At 34.0% G+C, this 17,496-nt stretch overlaps 1 protein-coding gene across 1 annotated transcript; it reads left to right on the top strand.

Annotated features, from left to right (window-relative positions):
* Nucleotides 1-71: 71 nt before the first annotated feature.
* LOC111999688 (putative disease resistance protein RGA1) lies at nt 72-15,745 on the top strand. The gene is made up of 12 exons (XM_065778498.1): nt 72-2,788; nt 3,518-3,577; nt 3,660-4,370; nt 4,705-4,918; nt 8,894-9,040; nt 9,154-9,288; nt 10,503-11,522; nt 12,761-12,954; nt 13,376-13,519; nt 13,626-13,760; nt 14,368-14,477; nt 15,125-15,745. Exon 1 carries the CDS (start codon nt 225-227, stop codon nt 2,436-2,438), a length of 2,214 nt encoding a protein of 737 aa, XP_065634570.1. The 5' UTR covers nt 72-224; the 3' UTR covers nt 2,439-2,788; nt 3,518-3,577; nt 3,660-4,370; nt 4,705-4,918; nt 8,894-9,040; nt 9,154-9,288; nt 10,503-11,522; nt 12,761-12,954; nt 13,376-13,519; nt 13,626-13,760; nt 14,368-14,477; nt 15,125-15,745.
* Nucleotides 15,746-17,496: the final 1,751 nt, after the last annotated feature.

The raw sequence follows: 17,496 nt of genomic DNA, 5'->3' as shown, positions 1-17,496 counted from the left end.
AGACTTCACTAGCAAGCATGCATGCCTTCATGGAAACGCAAGGCCAAGGGACAAAGTGAGTTCCAAAATGTTTTATTATTTCACACCAACAGAGACAACATTCTCATTTAACAAAGTACAAACAGACATATAACTCTCCCTTCCTCCACTTCAATAAACACTTTGCAGCATCCTCATTTGATCAAATAACAACAACCATAACCCTTTACCTCCAAAAAGGAGAAATGACGGAGTTGGCCTTTTCCGTTGCAGAAAAAGTTATCGAGAAGCTAGGCTCCCTTGCTTACCAAGAGATATCCTTGACATGGAGCATTGCAAGCGATCTGGAAAAGCTTCAGGATACCATGTCCAGCGTCCAAGCCGTGCTGCTGGATGCTGAGGAGAAGCAAGCAACAAACCACCAGCTGAGCGTTTGGCTGGAGCGACTCAAAGTTGTCTTTCATGATGCCATGGATGTGCTGGATGAATTCGAGTGTGAAGATCTACGGAGGCAAGTGGTGAAAAAATATGGAAGCACTGGCAGAAAGGTATGTCGTTTCTTTTCATCTTCTAACTCGCTTGCCTTCCGTAATAAAATGGGTCATAGAGTCAAGGGGGTCAGAGAGAGGCTAGATTTGATAGCAAAGGATAGAGATCAATTTCAGCTTGAGGTGCGACTCGATGATAATCGTATTGTGCACAGGGAGACCCACTCCTTTGTTCGTGATCGTGATGTTATTGGGAGGGCTGATGACAAGCAAAAGATCATGGATCTTTTGATGCTCCCAAATGATAATGATAACATTTCTGTGATTTCTATTGTGGGAATCGGAGGTCTGGGCAAGACTACACTTGCTCAATGGGTGTATAATGATGAAAGGGTAGCTAAAAACTTCGACCTCAAAATGTGGGTATGTGTATCAGAAGACTTCAACGTTTTAAAATTGGCAAAAGAATTGCTTAAATTAGCAGGTGGTGGGATTAGTGAAAACATGAGTCTGGAGGAAGTGCAAGCTAAATTACGAAGTATTTTAAATGAAAAAAGATTCTTTATAGTTTTGGATGATGTCTGGAATGAGGATCGTAACAAATGGATTGACCTTAAGAATTTGTTAATAGGAGGACAAGGAAGTAAAATTCTCGTCACTACACGTAGTCAAAAAGTTGCCTCAAACATGGCTCCCGGACCAATCCAGTACCTAGAAGGTCTTTCAGATGATGACTGTTTGTCCTTGTTCTTAAGATGCGCATTCAATGAAGGAGAGCATGAACAGTATCCAAGACTAGTGAAGATTGGTGAGGAAATCGTGAAAAAATGTAAAGGTGTTCCTTTGGCTGTGAAGACTTTAGGGAGCTTACTTTATTCTAAAACCGAGGTGCGTGATTGGATCTCTATAAGGGATAATGAGATATGGAAACTGGAGCAAAAGGAAAATGACATTTTACCGGCATTAAGACTGAGTTACAATAAATTGCCATCGTACTTGAAACAATGTTTTGCTTATTGCTCATTGTATCCAAAGGATTTTGAGTATAATAATGAGAATTTAATTCAGTGTTGGATGGCAAATGGGCTCCTCAAAAAGTCCAACAGAAGTACTGAAGATTTGGAAGATATTGGAGAACAATATTTAAAAGAGTTGTTATCAAGATCTTTCTTTCAAGAAGTTGAAATCTATAGCAGTATCTATAGCAGTATTCATTGGGGATTTAAAATGCATGATTTGTTACATGATCTTTCGTTATATGTTGCACAAAATGATTATTGCTTAATTGAAGACACTAATAAGCCCAACAAATTTGAAAATGCTAGACACGTTTCAATTTTGGACCATAAGTTGAGTGTTGATGCAGCGATAACCCTTTTACACAAATCGAGTAACAACATGCAGACTATTAATTTCTCATTAAAAGAAATGGAAGAAGATGAAAACCCTGGTATTAATATTAATGAATCCTTGGTGAAAACATGCATCTTGAGATTTAAGCACCTGCGCTTGCTAAATTTAAGATGTTCAAAGTTGGAAGCGTTGTCAAGCTCAATTGGTACTTTGAAGCATTTGAGATATCTCAACTTATGTGGAAATACGAATATCAAGAAATTGCCTAACTCCATTTGCAATCTACAAAATTTGGAAACTTTGATATTATTTGGGTGTCATGGTCTTGAAGAGTTGCCAAGGGATATAAGAAAGATGGTTAGCCTCAGACATTTTGTGATAACCACAAAACAAACGCGTTTACCCGCCAACGGAATCGAGTGCATGTTTTCTCTTCGACTTTTGTTATTTTATGCATGTGAAGGACTAGAGCGTTTTCATGAAGGAATCCAACGCCTCACCGCCCTTCGCTCCTTGGACTTCAGATGTTGCTATAGCCTGATATCTTTGCCGCAAGGTATGAAACAACTAACCGCGTTGGAATCTCTGCAAATTTACGATTGTCAAAGCTTAATTTAATGGAAGGGGATGACTACCCGACGAGGCTTCGAGAACTCGGTGTTGCCGGATTGGGACAATTAGTGAGTTTGCCCCAATGGCTTAAAGGATCTGCCAACACTCTACAGTTTTTACATATTTCTTTTTGTGAGAACTTGGAGGTATTGCCGGAGTGGCTTCCCGATCTCAGTTCTCTTCGCCAGCTTAAGATTTGGGGTTGCCCAAAATTATCGTCTCTGCCAGAAGGGATGGATCGCCTCACTGCCCTAAGAGAACTGCAGATTGGTCATTGTCCTGAATTGAGGAGAAATTGTGAGCAAGAGGTCGGCAAAGATTGGGGCAAGATGGTCAAATTCACTTTTCGTGGTTAGGTAAGCGCTAAAATCTCCTTCCTCTTCTACATATGCTCTGTTTTTCTATCTTACTAACCTAAACTTGCTTTCTTCTTCTTCTTCTTCTTTCTTTTTCTATTTTTTTTTTTTTGGTCTATTAACCCTGATTGTTTAGAGAATTAAATCACAATAAACAATAACCAACCAAGAAATCACTTTCTACAAAGTGACAAATTTTTTCTTTTTCATTTTTTTTTTTGTTATAACAAAGATTAGATAACAATTATCATTGGTGTTTGTGAAAAGGTAAGTTATGAAATGTAAAAGATAACTATCAATTTTTTACCTTTTTTTTTTTTTTTTTTTTAAGATTGAGTCTATGGAAAATAAAAGAGTAGAAAAATTATGACCTCTATTCTTGGGTTCTTCGAATTTCACGTATTTTAGAAGGGACTATTTTAGTATCTTAATAGAAAAATAATAAAATATTCTTCCTTCAATTTTCTTTTCTTTTCTTTCTCTCCCTTTTGACAAATCAAGCGCAGAAACTTAAAATCTTGTAATCTTTTCATTTCCTCTCTCCAAAAGTGAACCGAACATTCATCTAAAAAAAAACAGTGAACTGAACATGGTGTTAATAAACTTACTTGGCCTGTTTTTTCTTACTTGACCTGACCCATGTGTAACTTGCAATTTAAAGTCATATTATCAAGGAAGCATGAAATCTATTTTGAATATATTTGATTCTTCTTGTTTTTAAATTGACAGATGTTATTAGGAGGTTGTTCTCTCAGAAAAGGATGTTCTTTGTGCTTAAAATTGCCACAGGTAAGATATTTTTTTTAATTTTTTATTTTCAGTGTTCAATCTAGCGTTCAATCTAATGATTCCATGGTTTAAAACATTGCAGCTTATCAATTCAACCATAACATGCACTCATGCAGCATGGAAAGTCTCAGCCTTCTCTTGTATTGTAAATAATTTCAATAATATTGGGGTGTGCATTTTGTGTTTGTAATGATTAATGGAGTGATGTGTGTTTATATTTATGATTTCATTCATGTTTCATGTATTATCTAATTTGCACAATGTTTAAATAACTTGAGTCATGTGTGCGTTATTGATTGTTTGTCTCTGCTTCTTGGTTATTGGAGTTACTCAAATGAAACTCTTTGTTGTGTTTTATCGTTTAATTTAAAAAAAAAAAATTTGAAGTTTGATGTTTTGTTGTATGGTGTAAAATAACTAATTGCATTAGAATATTTGAATTTGATGGAAGTGGATGACTACCAAGAAGTTTGCTTTAGCCATCAATTGTTCCAAATGTCAATTTGTTTTGAAAATTTGGTATTTTAAACTTAAAATTGTCATGTCTACTGAGTGGCCTTAGTGGCCTAAGAGGACTAAAGACTGAAGATTGTTCTAAATCAAGATGACAATGACAAGGAGATATTGGTGAGTATTGTGTATAAGTTGCCTATAAATTTGGCCTCCATTGTTTGTTGAGATTCACACAATTTTGAATATAATTGATGCCTCTTGTTTCTAAAGTTTTGTCAGGTTTTTGTGGAAGATTCTTCTAAGGAAAAGGGATTCCTTTAGCTTAAAACTTCTTTTCCTGGTGAGATTTCAGAGTTTGAATGTAAAAAAATCCATGATGATGTGAAAGCAACAAAGAAAGACATTGAATTAGCCATTAAAGTAGCTTAGTGTCTCACCTGTGCGCACTTGATTGAATCGGTCTTTCTCGTAGGTCATGCACGGCTCTCTCAAAACTTACCGTTGATTTTGGTAGAGAATCTATGTTGTCATTGCAATGGTTTTTTAGCTCACGACATGCACCTATGACATCTATTGATGCCTTTTTTAAAATTAGCTTCTTATTAAAATTCGTAGATGTATAGGATTGGTTTGCTCTAATTTGTAAATTCTAATGTTTTTCATTTTTTCAGCAGAATTTTCAGAATTTGAATGTGACGAACTCTTTGATGATATCACAGCAACAAAGAAAGACACCGCACTATGTCTAGCTCTCTCAAGACTTGCAAGTGATTTTGGTAGAGAATCTGTGTTGTCATTACAACAGTTTTTTAGCTCACGACATGCACCAGTGATTTCTACTGGCTCATTGAAGCTTGATATACCTCTTGGGGTTGGAGGATTACCAAGGTGATTATTCGAAAAACAAAAATTCTCTTGCCACATATTTCGTATGAGCATATGCATAGTTACACACCCCACATATATGCAAGAGATAGAGGCAGATTCCTAGTGCATTATACCAAAAGAGATGTGCGGGACATTTGTGTTTGACCTTGTATGGTCAGCTATCCTAAATTTTATTTTTTTGATACAGATAACTAGATCTGTAGTTTCTTCTACCTGGATCTTCACTATGCTAATTTTTAATATGAATTAAAAAATATTGGTGCAGAGCATATATATTATAATTACCTTTTATTACATATCTAACTGTACATACTCTAATGTTGTTGGGTATTAGGCTCAATGAATTAAGAATTGAAATTTTGTTTAATTTTTTAGAGAAATGGAATTTTAATCCCTTAATTATTAATTCCATAGTTGTTATGAACCAAAAAGATGGATTTTAGTTATTTGTACAAAGTGAACACTAGAGAGAGACTTTATATAGTCTTTGGTGTGAAGCCTTTTTTTTTTTTTTTTTTTGGTGAGATCTCACTAGACCTGGATTGTGCTTGGATATTAGTAAGGCTAAATCCACTAAACAATCCCTCACCCCCACCCCCCCAACAAAAAAAAAAGACATAAAAGAAAAAAAAGGATAAGTCCCCTTTAATTTTTTAGTGTGTAATATACTAATATATGTGTGTTGTTTGTTCTGTTGTTTATGCCCAACTAGTGATTTCATCTAATGCTTAAACATATCTAGGACACAAGTATGAAACTATGACGGAATACATCGTACTCCCTTAAATTTTACTCATCCAAAAAAGAAACAGTATTCCCTGTCAGTTCTTAACATTATGTTCAAGAAATGAACTCTTTTGACTTCTAGATTTGTGTTCTTGTCACTGTTGTGTTCTAGGTTTTGGGTACTTACTATAGTTCCATAATTTATGGTACTCCATGTAGGTTCTTAACATTGTGCTCAAGTTTTTAGGAATTCATTAGTAGCTTTTTGAGGTGGGATGTGGAGGAAAAAATAGCATTGCGTGCATGGTCAACCATTTTATTTTGAGTCTTAACTATTAATTCATTATAGCCAAAAGCCGTGTAGCTCAACTGGTTGGCACCTCCTAGTGTCTCCAAAACATCTAGGTTTCAAATCTCCTCTCCTCTGTTGTAATTATTAAATAATCAACGACAACAACAAAAAATTCATTATATAAAGAAGGGTCTTTGCATGTTATGATTATGATATTCAGCTGATGAGTGTTGTTTCATGAAAATTTGAACTGCAATCTGTGAACGTATAAAAATTAAAAAGAGCTTGAAAATGTACTACTTATGTTGTGACTTATGAACTGGTTACTTCTTGATGAATATATGTTAATTATTTTGATCTCAAAGTTTATGTTTAGTTACAAAAAAAATGGAGTAGTGTCATTACTGGTGTGGTGAGAGATTTACTCTGCACTTTGCAAGGATGAATTGTTGAAATTTATGGGCGAGAGGCATCTGGAAAAACAACACTTGCCCTTTGTATCATCAAGGAAGCTCAAAAGCTTGGAGGTGCATACTAATTTTGTCCTCTTGTACTTTGTGATTGATGTTTTAGGTATGACTTGAATTAGTTTGGTTTGCCAAGGAAAACAAGAAACTTCTTTTTAACCCATCATTGTGAAAGAAATCCAATGGGTCAATGTACATAGATCCCAGAACCCTTGACTGTTCTATGTACTGTAATTACATAATTATAGATCCTTCTGCAAAAGTTCATGCGTATTTTAGTGCTTGTTGTTCTATCTAGGGATGTTGGACCTTAATGAGTAGATTATTTACTAATTCTATTCCCAATAGTTCAGAGGACTTCGACAAACCATGGTCCATGGAATAAGATATTTCAATTATTATTTCATCACCTATGTTCAGCATAATTTTGTTGAGGCTAATGTTTCAAAAAGACCACCCTTTTGGTGAACTCTTTTTTGGTGGAAATTTCCCAATTTTCTGGCTACTGATCAGAAATATATTTATAATTCAATTGCTCTTAATCTGTATTTTTAGATGACAAATATCTAATCAAAGCTGATAATCTCTTAAATGAAGCCCATCTTGCAATTAATCCTCACATGCAAGATACAATTGCATCCAAAAATTCTGCTCAAGAATGCAGGACTAAGCTATTTCACATTGTTTGATGCTTAGTATGAATAGAAGCCCCTACTGCCTTGTTCTTTCTGAATGGTTTCTCTAGATAGTCACTATTTTCTTTATGAATGGTCCTATTACAGCTATCAATCGACAGTTATCAATGCTTTGTTCATAGAAACATGTAATTGTAAATATTAAAACTGCTAGCCTAACCAGAACAGTGCTACCAATTTGAAGATTGACATCTTATGAACATGAACAACAGTAAGGAGATCTACTGGTGCTGTCTTGTCAGTGATGATGGTAGTGAACTTGAAATGATTACTAGTGAATTCTGTGTTTATAGGCACAAATTTGTAAGATCACACCAAGTTCTTGGCATGTTAGGATTGCCTTTTTCTTCGTTTGGGTGTACATTAGATTTAATATGGCAGTTGTTGCCCTGGAGTGCTTTTGGTTGTAAGTCAAGAATATCTGAGCTTTAAATTTGTGCTTCTGGTCTTGCTATAAAAATGCATTGTAGTTCTTCCAGGTAGTTGCTTCACTGTTTCCTAAGTTTCCTTTGAATGCAAACAAAAAATATCAACAGTTTCCTTTTTTCAAGAGATTTTTTTTGGTGTATGAAAATATAAATCCCTGCAAGGATCTGAGATCACATATTTGGTCTTGTGCTGCTTATTGACAAAAGTTTGACATGAGTTAGAAAGTAAGTAGTTCCATCAAACATACAAGGAAGTCTGACATCTTAGTGCTTCACTGAGTAATTGGTTGTTTATTTTGGCAGCATGGATTATTATTATTTTTTAAAAGGACAAGCTGGTTTACTTGTCCTTTAGTTGGTTTGGCCGTAATTAATTACATTTGTTATACGAGATCTTCCTTCTATCCTATTTATTATTGTTCTTTATTTTGCGATTTTTTTTAATAGATTAATGCTCTCTTTACCACATAGAATTGTCCTTGTGGTAGGGTATTGTGCATGTCTTGATGTAGAAAATGCGATGGACCCTTCACTTGTAGAATCAATGGGTATAAACACAGAAAATCTTCTTATCTCATGTCCAATTTCTGCTGAAAATTTGCTAAGTGTGGTTAACACTCTGACCAGAAGTGGAGTTGTAGATGTTATTGTGGTTGATAGTGTAAGTGTTTAATTCTCATAAATGATTCTGGTGTTATCCATAAATCTTCCTCTGGGGAGAAAAGGTGGTGCCTTGCCTTAGGTGTTTTTTTGGCCCACCCACAGGGGGGTGGTGTTCAACTATGGTGCTTTGGCCAGTCTTTACCAGTTTGTTTTCAGTAAAGTCATTCTCCTCATGGATGACACATTCTAGTTTGTACAGAAAAATGAAATTCATGTTGTGAACCTGTTACCATTATTATTATTATTATTATTATCTTTGTCATTTAGGGTTTGTTTGAATTGAGGGGGGAGGGGGGAGGGAGGGGGAGTGGAGGTAAGTCGAGTAAAGTTGGCTGAAAATAGGCTAATTTTGGGCTAAATCTGCTATACTCTCCCTCCCTCTCTCTAATCCAAATGGACCATTAAAGAAAATACACCAATAGTTCTAGGTGGCAATATCTCCATTAGTAAACAACAATAGTTCTAGGTGGCAATATCTCCATTAGTTAACCTTTATTATTTGGGTTATGCAGTTTTTTGTTTTATGATCATTGGAGCCTTTATTATTACAACCTACTCTCTATATTTCCACCTAAAAAAAAAAAAAATCCTTGGGCTATTCTTTGTGATTGTATGACTAGAGATCTATCAATTGGACGCATTGTTTTATTTTCTTTATCAGTATTATCATGCTCTAATAATGTCCTGCATGTTGGCTTTTTCAGGTAGCTGCCCTTGTCCCCCAATGTGAACTTGATCATATGATTGGTAGCACCTTCCAAGATATGCAGTCATGAATAATGACCCAAGCACTTAGAAAAATCCATTACTCATTATGACAATCTCAAACTCTTATTGTTTTTCTTAATGAGGTTGAAGACAATATACTTCGTCATTTTTAACCTCTTTGTTTATATTTTATTATTTTATCAGTTGTAGTGAGGATGAAATCCATTTACCTTCTCGTATTACCTTTTATTTCTAGGTTCGATTAGGTCCAAAATCAGGGCAAGGTTTTGGACTTGTGGATGAGGTCACCTGTGGTGGAAATGCCTTGAAATTCTATGCATCTGTATGAATGAAGATGATGAGGACAAGATTGCTCAAGACTTAGAATAAGGTTTATCTTTTGTCACCTTTGATAATAAGAAGCATTGATGAGCAAAAATGTTTTTGATATTACTCATTGATGTTATTTTATTGTATTTTTCAAAAACTAGTGCTGCCAACCTCTTTAGGAGTCTGCATTTAGCTTTTTGAATAAATATCCGCATCTCTTCTACCTCACATTTATTATCATACTCAAAGGGGAGCAATTAATGCACTAGTAAGAAAGAGTGAGTTAATTTAAGTTGAGGGAACAAAAAAGGGTAGAGGAGAACAAAAAATAACATTAGTAGTAGTTGTAGTAGTAAAAGAAGACATGTCAATCAAGGAAGTAACAATGACTATAACTTTGAATAGCATTGAATGGAGGAAAAGAATACATGTAGCTGACCCTAATTAATTTGTTGTGAATCCATAGCTGACCCCAAAAGATTTAGGACTAAGGTTTTGTTGTTGTTGTTCACCTAAATAAATGATAGCTGCCGTCTTCCTATTGATCTTTCTAGAGAACGTTGGTATTAATAATAACTGGCTTTATTTCTCTTGTTTTATTGTCTACTTTGGCATCAAATTGTATTTATATGTCTTTATAGACTTTCTATTTTACCAAATAATGGCAAAGGCATCCCTGTCTCTCTCTCTCTCTCTCTCTCTCTCTCTCTCTCTTTTGGAGTTGTGGATCTGTGTTTCAAGTATATGGTGTTGGTCTGTGATTGATGGTGTTGTCTCAAATTTTGTTGTCTTCTTAGTAACAACATAAAGCCAGATCTTAAGCTGAGTGGAAAGATAAAGGAAAATGCTAAATAAATAAATAAAGATTAATTTATCAATTGAATGATATATATAACCGCAACATTCCACTGTCAGCAGCTTGTGAAGACTGACACTTGCAGTAGAGCCATATATACTGAGAAGGCTGTTGTTTTGTGAACAATAATTTTATCTTTGCTTAAAATTTGATGGCGGAAGCTCCTAAATTTGATGTGTAAGTAAGGAATTAATTTAGCCATGGACAACAAAGGTGGTTACAGCCTATTGTATCTAGGATTATGTAGCGATTTTCATATATTTAACTAATTTTGTTTCATTGATTGTTGGAGGATTTTTTCTGCTCATTATTTTTACTATTCGGAGCATTTTTCTTTTGACTTATTAATGTGTTTACTTTAATCTTGATTTACTTGTTTCTGTTTTTTTTTTTTTTTTTAATAGTAACTTACATTCCAGGTATCTGGCCTTGGGGTTTGCATCCAAGTGTTGAAAAATAATCTAGCGCCTCAATGAAAAAGGCCGAATGGGGGATACAATTTGGGAGAGGCTTTTGCTGTGAGGCTGAGGTCTTGGAGTTAGCTTGTGAACATGGAGTCATTGTCAAAGAAGGAAGCAACTACCTAATAGAAGGGAAACTTTTCAGTGGTAAACATGAAGCTGAGCAGTTTCTAGTAAAAAATGATGGAATTCTTGATAAGATAGACATGATATTAAGGAGACAGTTCTTTGAAAGAGAAAGAGTATCACGTTAGATTGTTGAATGGATGAGTTTTACTCAGATATGGTTGTTAGATGTCAAAGGACCCAGCCACTTTTCTAACCTGTAGGATCAACTCAGAAACAACATGCAGCAAGAAAAATCTCAAGCTTCTCTTGTTACTATCATGTTCAAGGTTTTGGATACTTTCTATAGGTTTTTAATATATGTTACTCATGTAGGTAATTAATATCATGTTCAAGGATCGGATCTTTAATATATGATACTCTTGGTAGATTATTACTATCATGCTCAAGCTTTAAAAATTCCTTAGTAGCTGTTTAAGGTGGGATGTGGAGAAAAAGTTAACATTTATGTCTTTCTTCTTACATGCATGGTCTAATATGTTATTTGCTTTGCTTAAACTTGGATGGATAATGTTTATTTTGTATAGCTTGGGTCTTCATTCTTGCCATTCTTATGTGTACTTTGCTAACTCATCTTTTTAGATGAAATTTGTAATTATAGCCTATCAACATATAGAAAGTTCTTTAAATTTTATTTCTTATGAACTAGTTACTTCTTGATGAATGTATGTTTGATGATTTGATCTCAAGTTTTAGTTTAGTAGAAAAGAAGTGTGATCGTGTCAATACAGCTGTGGCAAAAGGTTTCTTCTGCAATTTCCAAGGTAGAATTGATGAAATTTATGGGTGAGAGGCATCTGAAAAAACTACACTTAGCCCTTCATATCATCAAGGAAGCTCAAAAGCACTGAGGTGCATCTTATTTTGTCCTCTCAAACTTTTTTATTGGAATTGTGTTTAAGGTATTATTGGAATTAGTTTCGTTTGCTTAGGTAAAACAGGGTAATTCTTTTTTAATTCATTTTTGTGAAAGCTGATAGGTCAATTCACAAAGATCCCAAAACCTTTTATTGTTCTTATATACAGTTTTCATATTAAGCAAAGCTAAGTATAGATCCTTTTGTAAAACTTTCATGCCTATTTTTTAGCTATTATCATTCTGTCAAAGAATGTTGAACCTTAAGCACATCTCTCTCTCTCTCTCTCTCTCTCTCTTTTGTGAGAGGCCCTAAACCCTAAACCCTAAACCCTAAACCCTAAACCAATGGGTTTGTCACATTTCTTCTGCACAATTGACACCTCTTATCTATGTTCTTCAATTATGGTGGCACTACATTTTTCTTTTCTAAGATGACAGCCCTGCTTTTAAGCTGAAGAAAGTTTAAGAGCTGTTGTAACAAATTGTAAGTCGTTACATATTATATGCCATGATATTTAAAGACTCAACCAACAATTCCCTCACAAAAGAAGGAAGTATCAGAAGATATTCAAAATATTTAGGCGAACAATTAGTAGATAAATTTATACTTTACTATGCATAAGTTGGTAGTTTAAACAATGGCATTTGATAGAGATATTTCATTGGTTTGGAAACTATAGGTAGTTTAGCCTTTTACAAGTACAATTATATACTACTTCTGGTCCAGAGAACTTAACCATAGTCCATTTAATAAAAGATCAAAATTATTATTTCATTAGCAATGTTTTGTGTAGCTTTTGTTAAGGCTAATATTTCCACCTTTTTGGTGAACTTTCTATTGGAAATTTTTTACTTTTCTATCTTTTGATATAAGTGATATATTTGTAATGGATTTTTTGTTAATCCATCATTTGATGTGCCAATATCTGAATTTTAACTAATAATCTCTTAGATGAAGCCCAACAATCTTGACACACATTATAGGAGCCCATACTATCTTACTGTTCTTGCTGTTTGGTTTTTCCAGATACTCACTTTTTCTGTATCAATGTTTTCCATTCAGTTTAAACTATTAAGCTACAGTTATTAATACTTTGAACTTTTTAAATAGACTAGTTGATTTACTTTCCTTCAATGAATTAGGCCCTTATTACTTATATTTGCATGACGAGATGTTTGTCATAGTCTGTCCGCTAATTTTCTTTGCATATTATTTTCTTTGCCTTGCTAGGTTTTTCTTTCAGCAGGTTATTATGCATATCTTGACATAGAAAACACAATGGATCCTTCACTTGCGGAATCAATGGGTGGACACACAGAAAATATTCTTATTTTATGTCCAAGTTCTGCTGAAATTTTGCCAAGATTCATTAACACATTGACGATTGCAACTGTAGATGTAATAGTGGTTGATGCCTTGATGGTGTAAGTGATTAATTATCACACATGATTGTGGCGTTAGCAGTTCAATTTTTTTTCCCTTGGGGAGAGAAAGGGGGGCCAAGGGTCAACATTGAGTGTTTTGGCTGTTCTTTACCAGTTTCCATTTAAGTAAAAGACATTCTTGATGTGGATTATAATTTGTAGAGTTGATGCTGTTGTTGTTATTATTGTCATCATTTTCTGTCATTTAAAGAAAATATACCAAAAACTATAGGTTCCCAAATTTCCATCAGTTAACCTATATTGTTTGGGGTTGCAATTTGTTTCATTACTGGAACCTATATTATTACAATTTACTCAAAGTAGACAACATAAGAGGGATGGGTCAATTGCAGTCACTTTGTTATTTTTTCTCTCAATATTATTAGGCTTTAATACCATCTTGCATGTTTGGATTTTTCAGGTATCTGTCCTTGTCCCCAATGTGAACTTGATCATATGATAGGTGGCACCTTCCAAGATGAACAATCACGAATAATAACACAAGCACTTATAAGACTATATTATGCGTTCTGCCAATCTCTCTCTTATAAATTTTCTTAACCAGGTTAGTGATTTTTAACCTCTTGTTTTATATATGTTATAAACTGAATCTTATCAGTTATAGCATGGAGGAAATCCATTTACCTGCCCATATTACCTTTTATTTCCAGGTCCAATCAAGTCAAAAATCATGGCAAGGTTTTGGAAATATGAATGAGGTTACCTGGGGTGGGAATGCCTTGAAATTTGATGCAGTTGTATGACTGAGGATGATAAGAACTGGACTGCTCAAGATTGAGGATAAGGTCAATCTTCTATCACTTTTGATAATAAGGAGCATTAATAAGCTCGCAAGGTTCTTCGAGATATGTTAAATTATTCATATTGCCCTTGTCAATGTTCTTTTATTTTATACTTCAAAAAGTCATGCTGCCAGTCTTCTTTAGGAGCCGATATTTAGCTTTTTGAACAAATATTTGCATCACTTCTACCTCAAGTTTTCATGGAGACAGTTTTCTGTGAAGTTGCTTTCCCTTAATTGTTCTTTGGTTTTTCTGTTGGTTCTTGAAGGACATTCTGATTCTATTTTTGTCATTCTTATTTCCTCAATTAATTTGGTGTTACACTTTATTAAAGATGTCTTCTTATTGTACTTTCATCATGTATATATGAACATTAGATAAAACCTTGTAGCTCAGTATATATCAACTTTAAATAACTTACACACACACACACACACACAAAAACCATAAATCTTGAAATAATGAACTAAATTTTAAGTGGCTTTCTAGTGATCTTTTTAGAGAAAGTCACAGTTTCAATCATGTATGGCCTTATTTCTCCTGGTGTAGTGGTAATCTCAAAATCAATTTTTTCATTTAAGTCTGATAAAAAAAAGGGCTCTCTTTTCAGGCTAGGCTCCTAAGTTTTGCACCAAGTTAGATATTCGCAAGGCTTATGACTCCGTCCTTTGGGATGCTTTCTTCAATACCCTTGAACACTTGAAATTTCCTAAGAGTTGGGTAAGATGGACTAGAGAATGAATCTCCATATTTTCCTTTGCAGTTATGTTTAACAGATCTCCATCTAGCTTCTATATAGACTTTAGATTTTTTTTTTTTTTTTAAAAAAAAAAAATCATATAATGATGTATTTGGAGTTTCAGGTATATTGTCACTTTTTGATTGATGGTGTCAATGTCTCAAATTTTTTTTGGTCTTTTTAACAACCTGAAGACGGATCATAAACTGAGTGGAACAATTAAGACAAAAGGTTATAAAAAATTATTTATTTATCAACAGAACATACGTATAAATGAGACATTCCACTGTGAGCAGTTCATGTAAACTGACAATGCCAAGAGAGCCAAATATTCTAATAAGATGATTGAGCACTGGATAAATATTAAATGATAAAGATTGCATTTCCTTGAAAATTATGTTAAAATATTGAGAAAAGTGATTGCAGTCTTTTGTGTCTAACATTATTTATGGAATTTTCATTTTTCTTGTTCAATTGATTTTCAGATGACTTTTTCAGCTCTTCCTTTTTACTTTTCTAGGAATTTTTGTTTTCACTATCATCTTAATTTACCTGTTTTCTCTCTGGTCATTAAGGTAATTTTATATTATTTTAATTTTTTAACTTTAAATAATTTCTTACTTTTCAGGTAACTAGTCTTGGGATATGCATGCAAATGGGTTGAATAGTAATCTGGCATCTTTTAGTGATAAGGACTGAATGGAGGATGCAATTTCTTAGAGGCTTTTGCTGTAAGTCTGAAGAACTGGCTTGTGAACATGTAGTCATTGTCAAAGAAGAAAGCAACTACCTTCATAGATGGAAAAGTTTCCAGTGCAAACATGAAGTTGCACAATATATGTTCGTAAATGATGGAATCCTTGATAAGATAGAAGATAGTCGTTTGAAAGAAAAAGAAAATCATTGTCGTATTCTTGAATTGATGAATTATACTCGTATATGGTAGATGTCAAATTACTTGGCCACTTTTGAACATATGAAGTGACTTGAAGGATCTTCGCACGGGAGATTACAAAAATCTAGCTCTCTAAGTACTAGTGTTGTTCTTGATGTGAATTAAGCATGTGTCAACTGTAACAATTTAAGTTGTTTCAAGTGAAACTGCATTTCGATTATCTAAGAAGAATTGGGTCTCTTTGGTCTGTCTTTGGACCAAACTATTTGGAAAGTTATATCTTTTATCATTCTTGTCTGGATATTGTAAAATAATTTTAAATATTTGATAATGACATGATTATTTGTTGAATATTATAGTAAGCTTAACAATCAATGCAAACATTATTTATGAGTCTTCAAGATCAGTTGTATCTAGCACCTCTTCCCAAAAAAAAAAAAAAGTTATATCTTGCACTATGTTTTGGTTTGTTTTATTTGCTGTCCTAAATTTGCTACATAATGTTTCAATCTATGCTTGTTGGATTGGCTATTTATATTATTTTTTTGTGCTAGAGTAATAAGTAATTTGCATAAAGAAAGATTAGAAGAACTAATCCTTGCTCTCTTTATTTTTCTCATTTTTTTTCTTTTAAGGAATTCATCTGGCATATATTGGTGCAATAAGAGTTCAAACATAGCTTGTATTTTTAGACTATTAATAGTGTGAATTGAGCTGAGTTACTTGTGTTGAAAGTTTTTCCAACTTAAACTTGACTTATACTGAACTTCCAAAAAAAAAAAAAGGCCATTAAACCCATGAAAAACCAACCTAAGAAATTAGGTTGATGAGTTGAATACACCCCTAGTTAACCATAATCACAAGAACAAAACAAAGTATGCTTGTCCTCCTTATAAATTTATAATTAACATTAAAATTACCCCAGGCGAGTTTTCTTTTTACATCACCAAGAAAAGCTATAAAAATTTGATCCAAGCCATAACAACTGTTCATCTTAGGCTTGGCCCTTAGACCAATGAATACAACCAAGGACCAAAGAGAATGGAGAAAAAACCAGTAGGTGGAGGTCACAACACAACAACGACATTAGTATTAGAATGAAAGAACACAAAAAAGTGAAATCATAAGCAATGAGCTTTCTCAAGTAGGAGGAACCCTTATTTGTGGCTTTCACCGGTTATAAATTATTGCTAGAGGTATAGGTTTTTGGTTCTTTCATTTGTATTTAAAGCCTCTTTCACTTTAGGTCTAGAGGATCATTTGGTGAAGATTGGGAGGGTGAAATACTATAGGGTTAGAGGAACATGGCATGTATGATTGTTGTCGAGATAAACATGTACCTTAGCGCAATCCCATCAAGATAGACTTTTCAAAATCATCAATGTCTTACACATTGTTAAGTTCTGTTTCTTCTGATATACTAATTCTACAAAATAGTATTTCAACGCTTGTTTGATTGGCTATTAGTGTTTTTGTTATATTTTTAGTGCCAAATTTTGAATTGAAAATTTACAAAATTGAAAATGCTAGTGACATCCTTCTAGCTAGCACAATTTTCACTGATCTCATCCTTGTTTCCATTAAAAAAAAATGAGGATGAAAGGGCTGCTTTCCCTCATCATTTCATGAAAGTTGTGATTTTCTCAAGAGTTGACTAGCTATTGACAATTCCAATATAGTAGACTCATTGTTGTTGGCGGGGTTATAGCACAGTATCCGCCATGAATTGGTTTTGTTGCTTGACATTCTAGAACTCATAGACTCCCCAATTTCAAACCTACCTTTTTTTTCATTGGATAATAATTATTGCACATTTTTTATTTTATGCTCACCGTATACATTGTCACGTGAACTGAAAACACAATTTTACTGTTTCAAAATTTTGTCAAAAAAATTGTGTACGGAATGTGCAACAATTAAGATTTTCCCTTTTTCTTCAGCTCCGAATCTTCACTACTTTGTTTCATTCTCGCCATGTTTACACTTTCCATCTACTTGGCTTTCATATGTCAACACCGTGCTCCTTGCTCGTTTTCCTTCTGAACTAACGTCTTCCACTATGGCCCATTTCCTTTGGGCTTCATTGAGCCCATCACTTCAGCCTT

This window comes from Quercus suber, unplaced genomic scaffold, assembly GCF_002906115.3.
Source record: "Quercus suber isolate HL8 unplaced genomic scaffold, Cork oak 2.0 scaffold_184, whole genome shotgun sequence".
NCBI lineage: Eukaryota > Viridiplantae > Streptophyta > Magnoliopsida > Fagales > Fagaceae > Quercus > Quercus suber.
The sequence above is the reverse complement of the archived record's forward strand: the minus strand, read 5'-3'. Positions and strand labels throughout refer to the sequence as shown.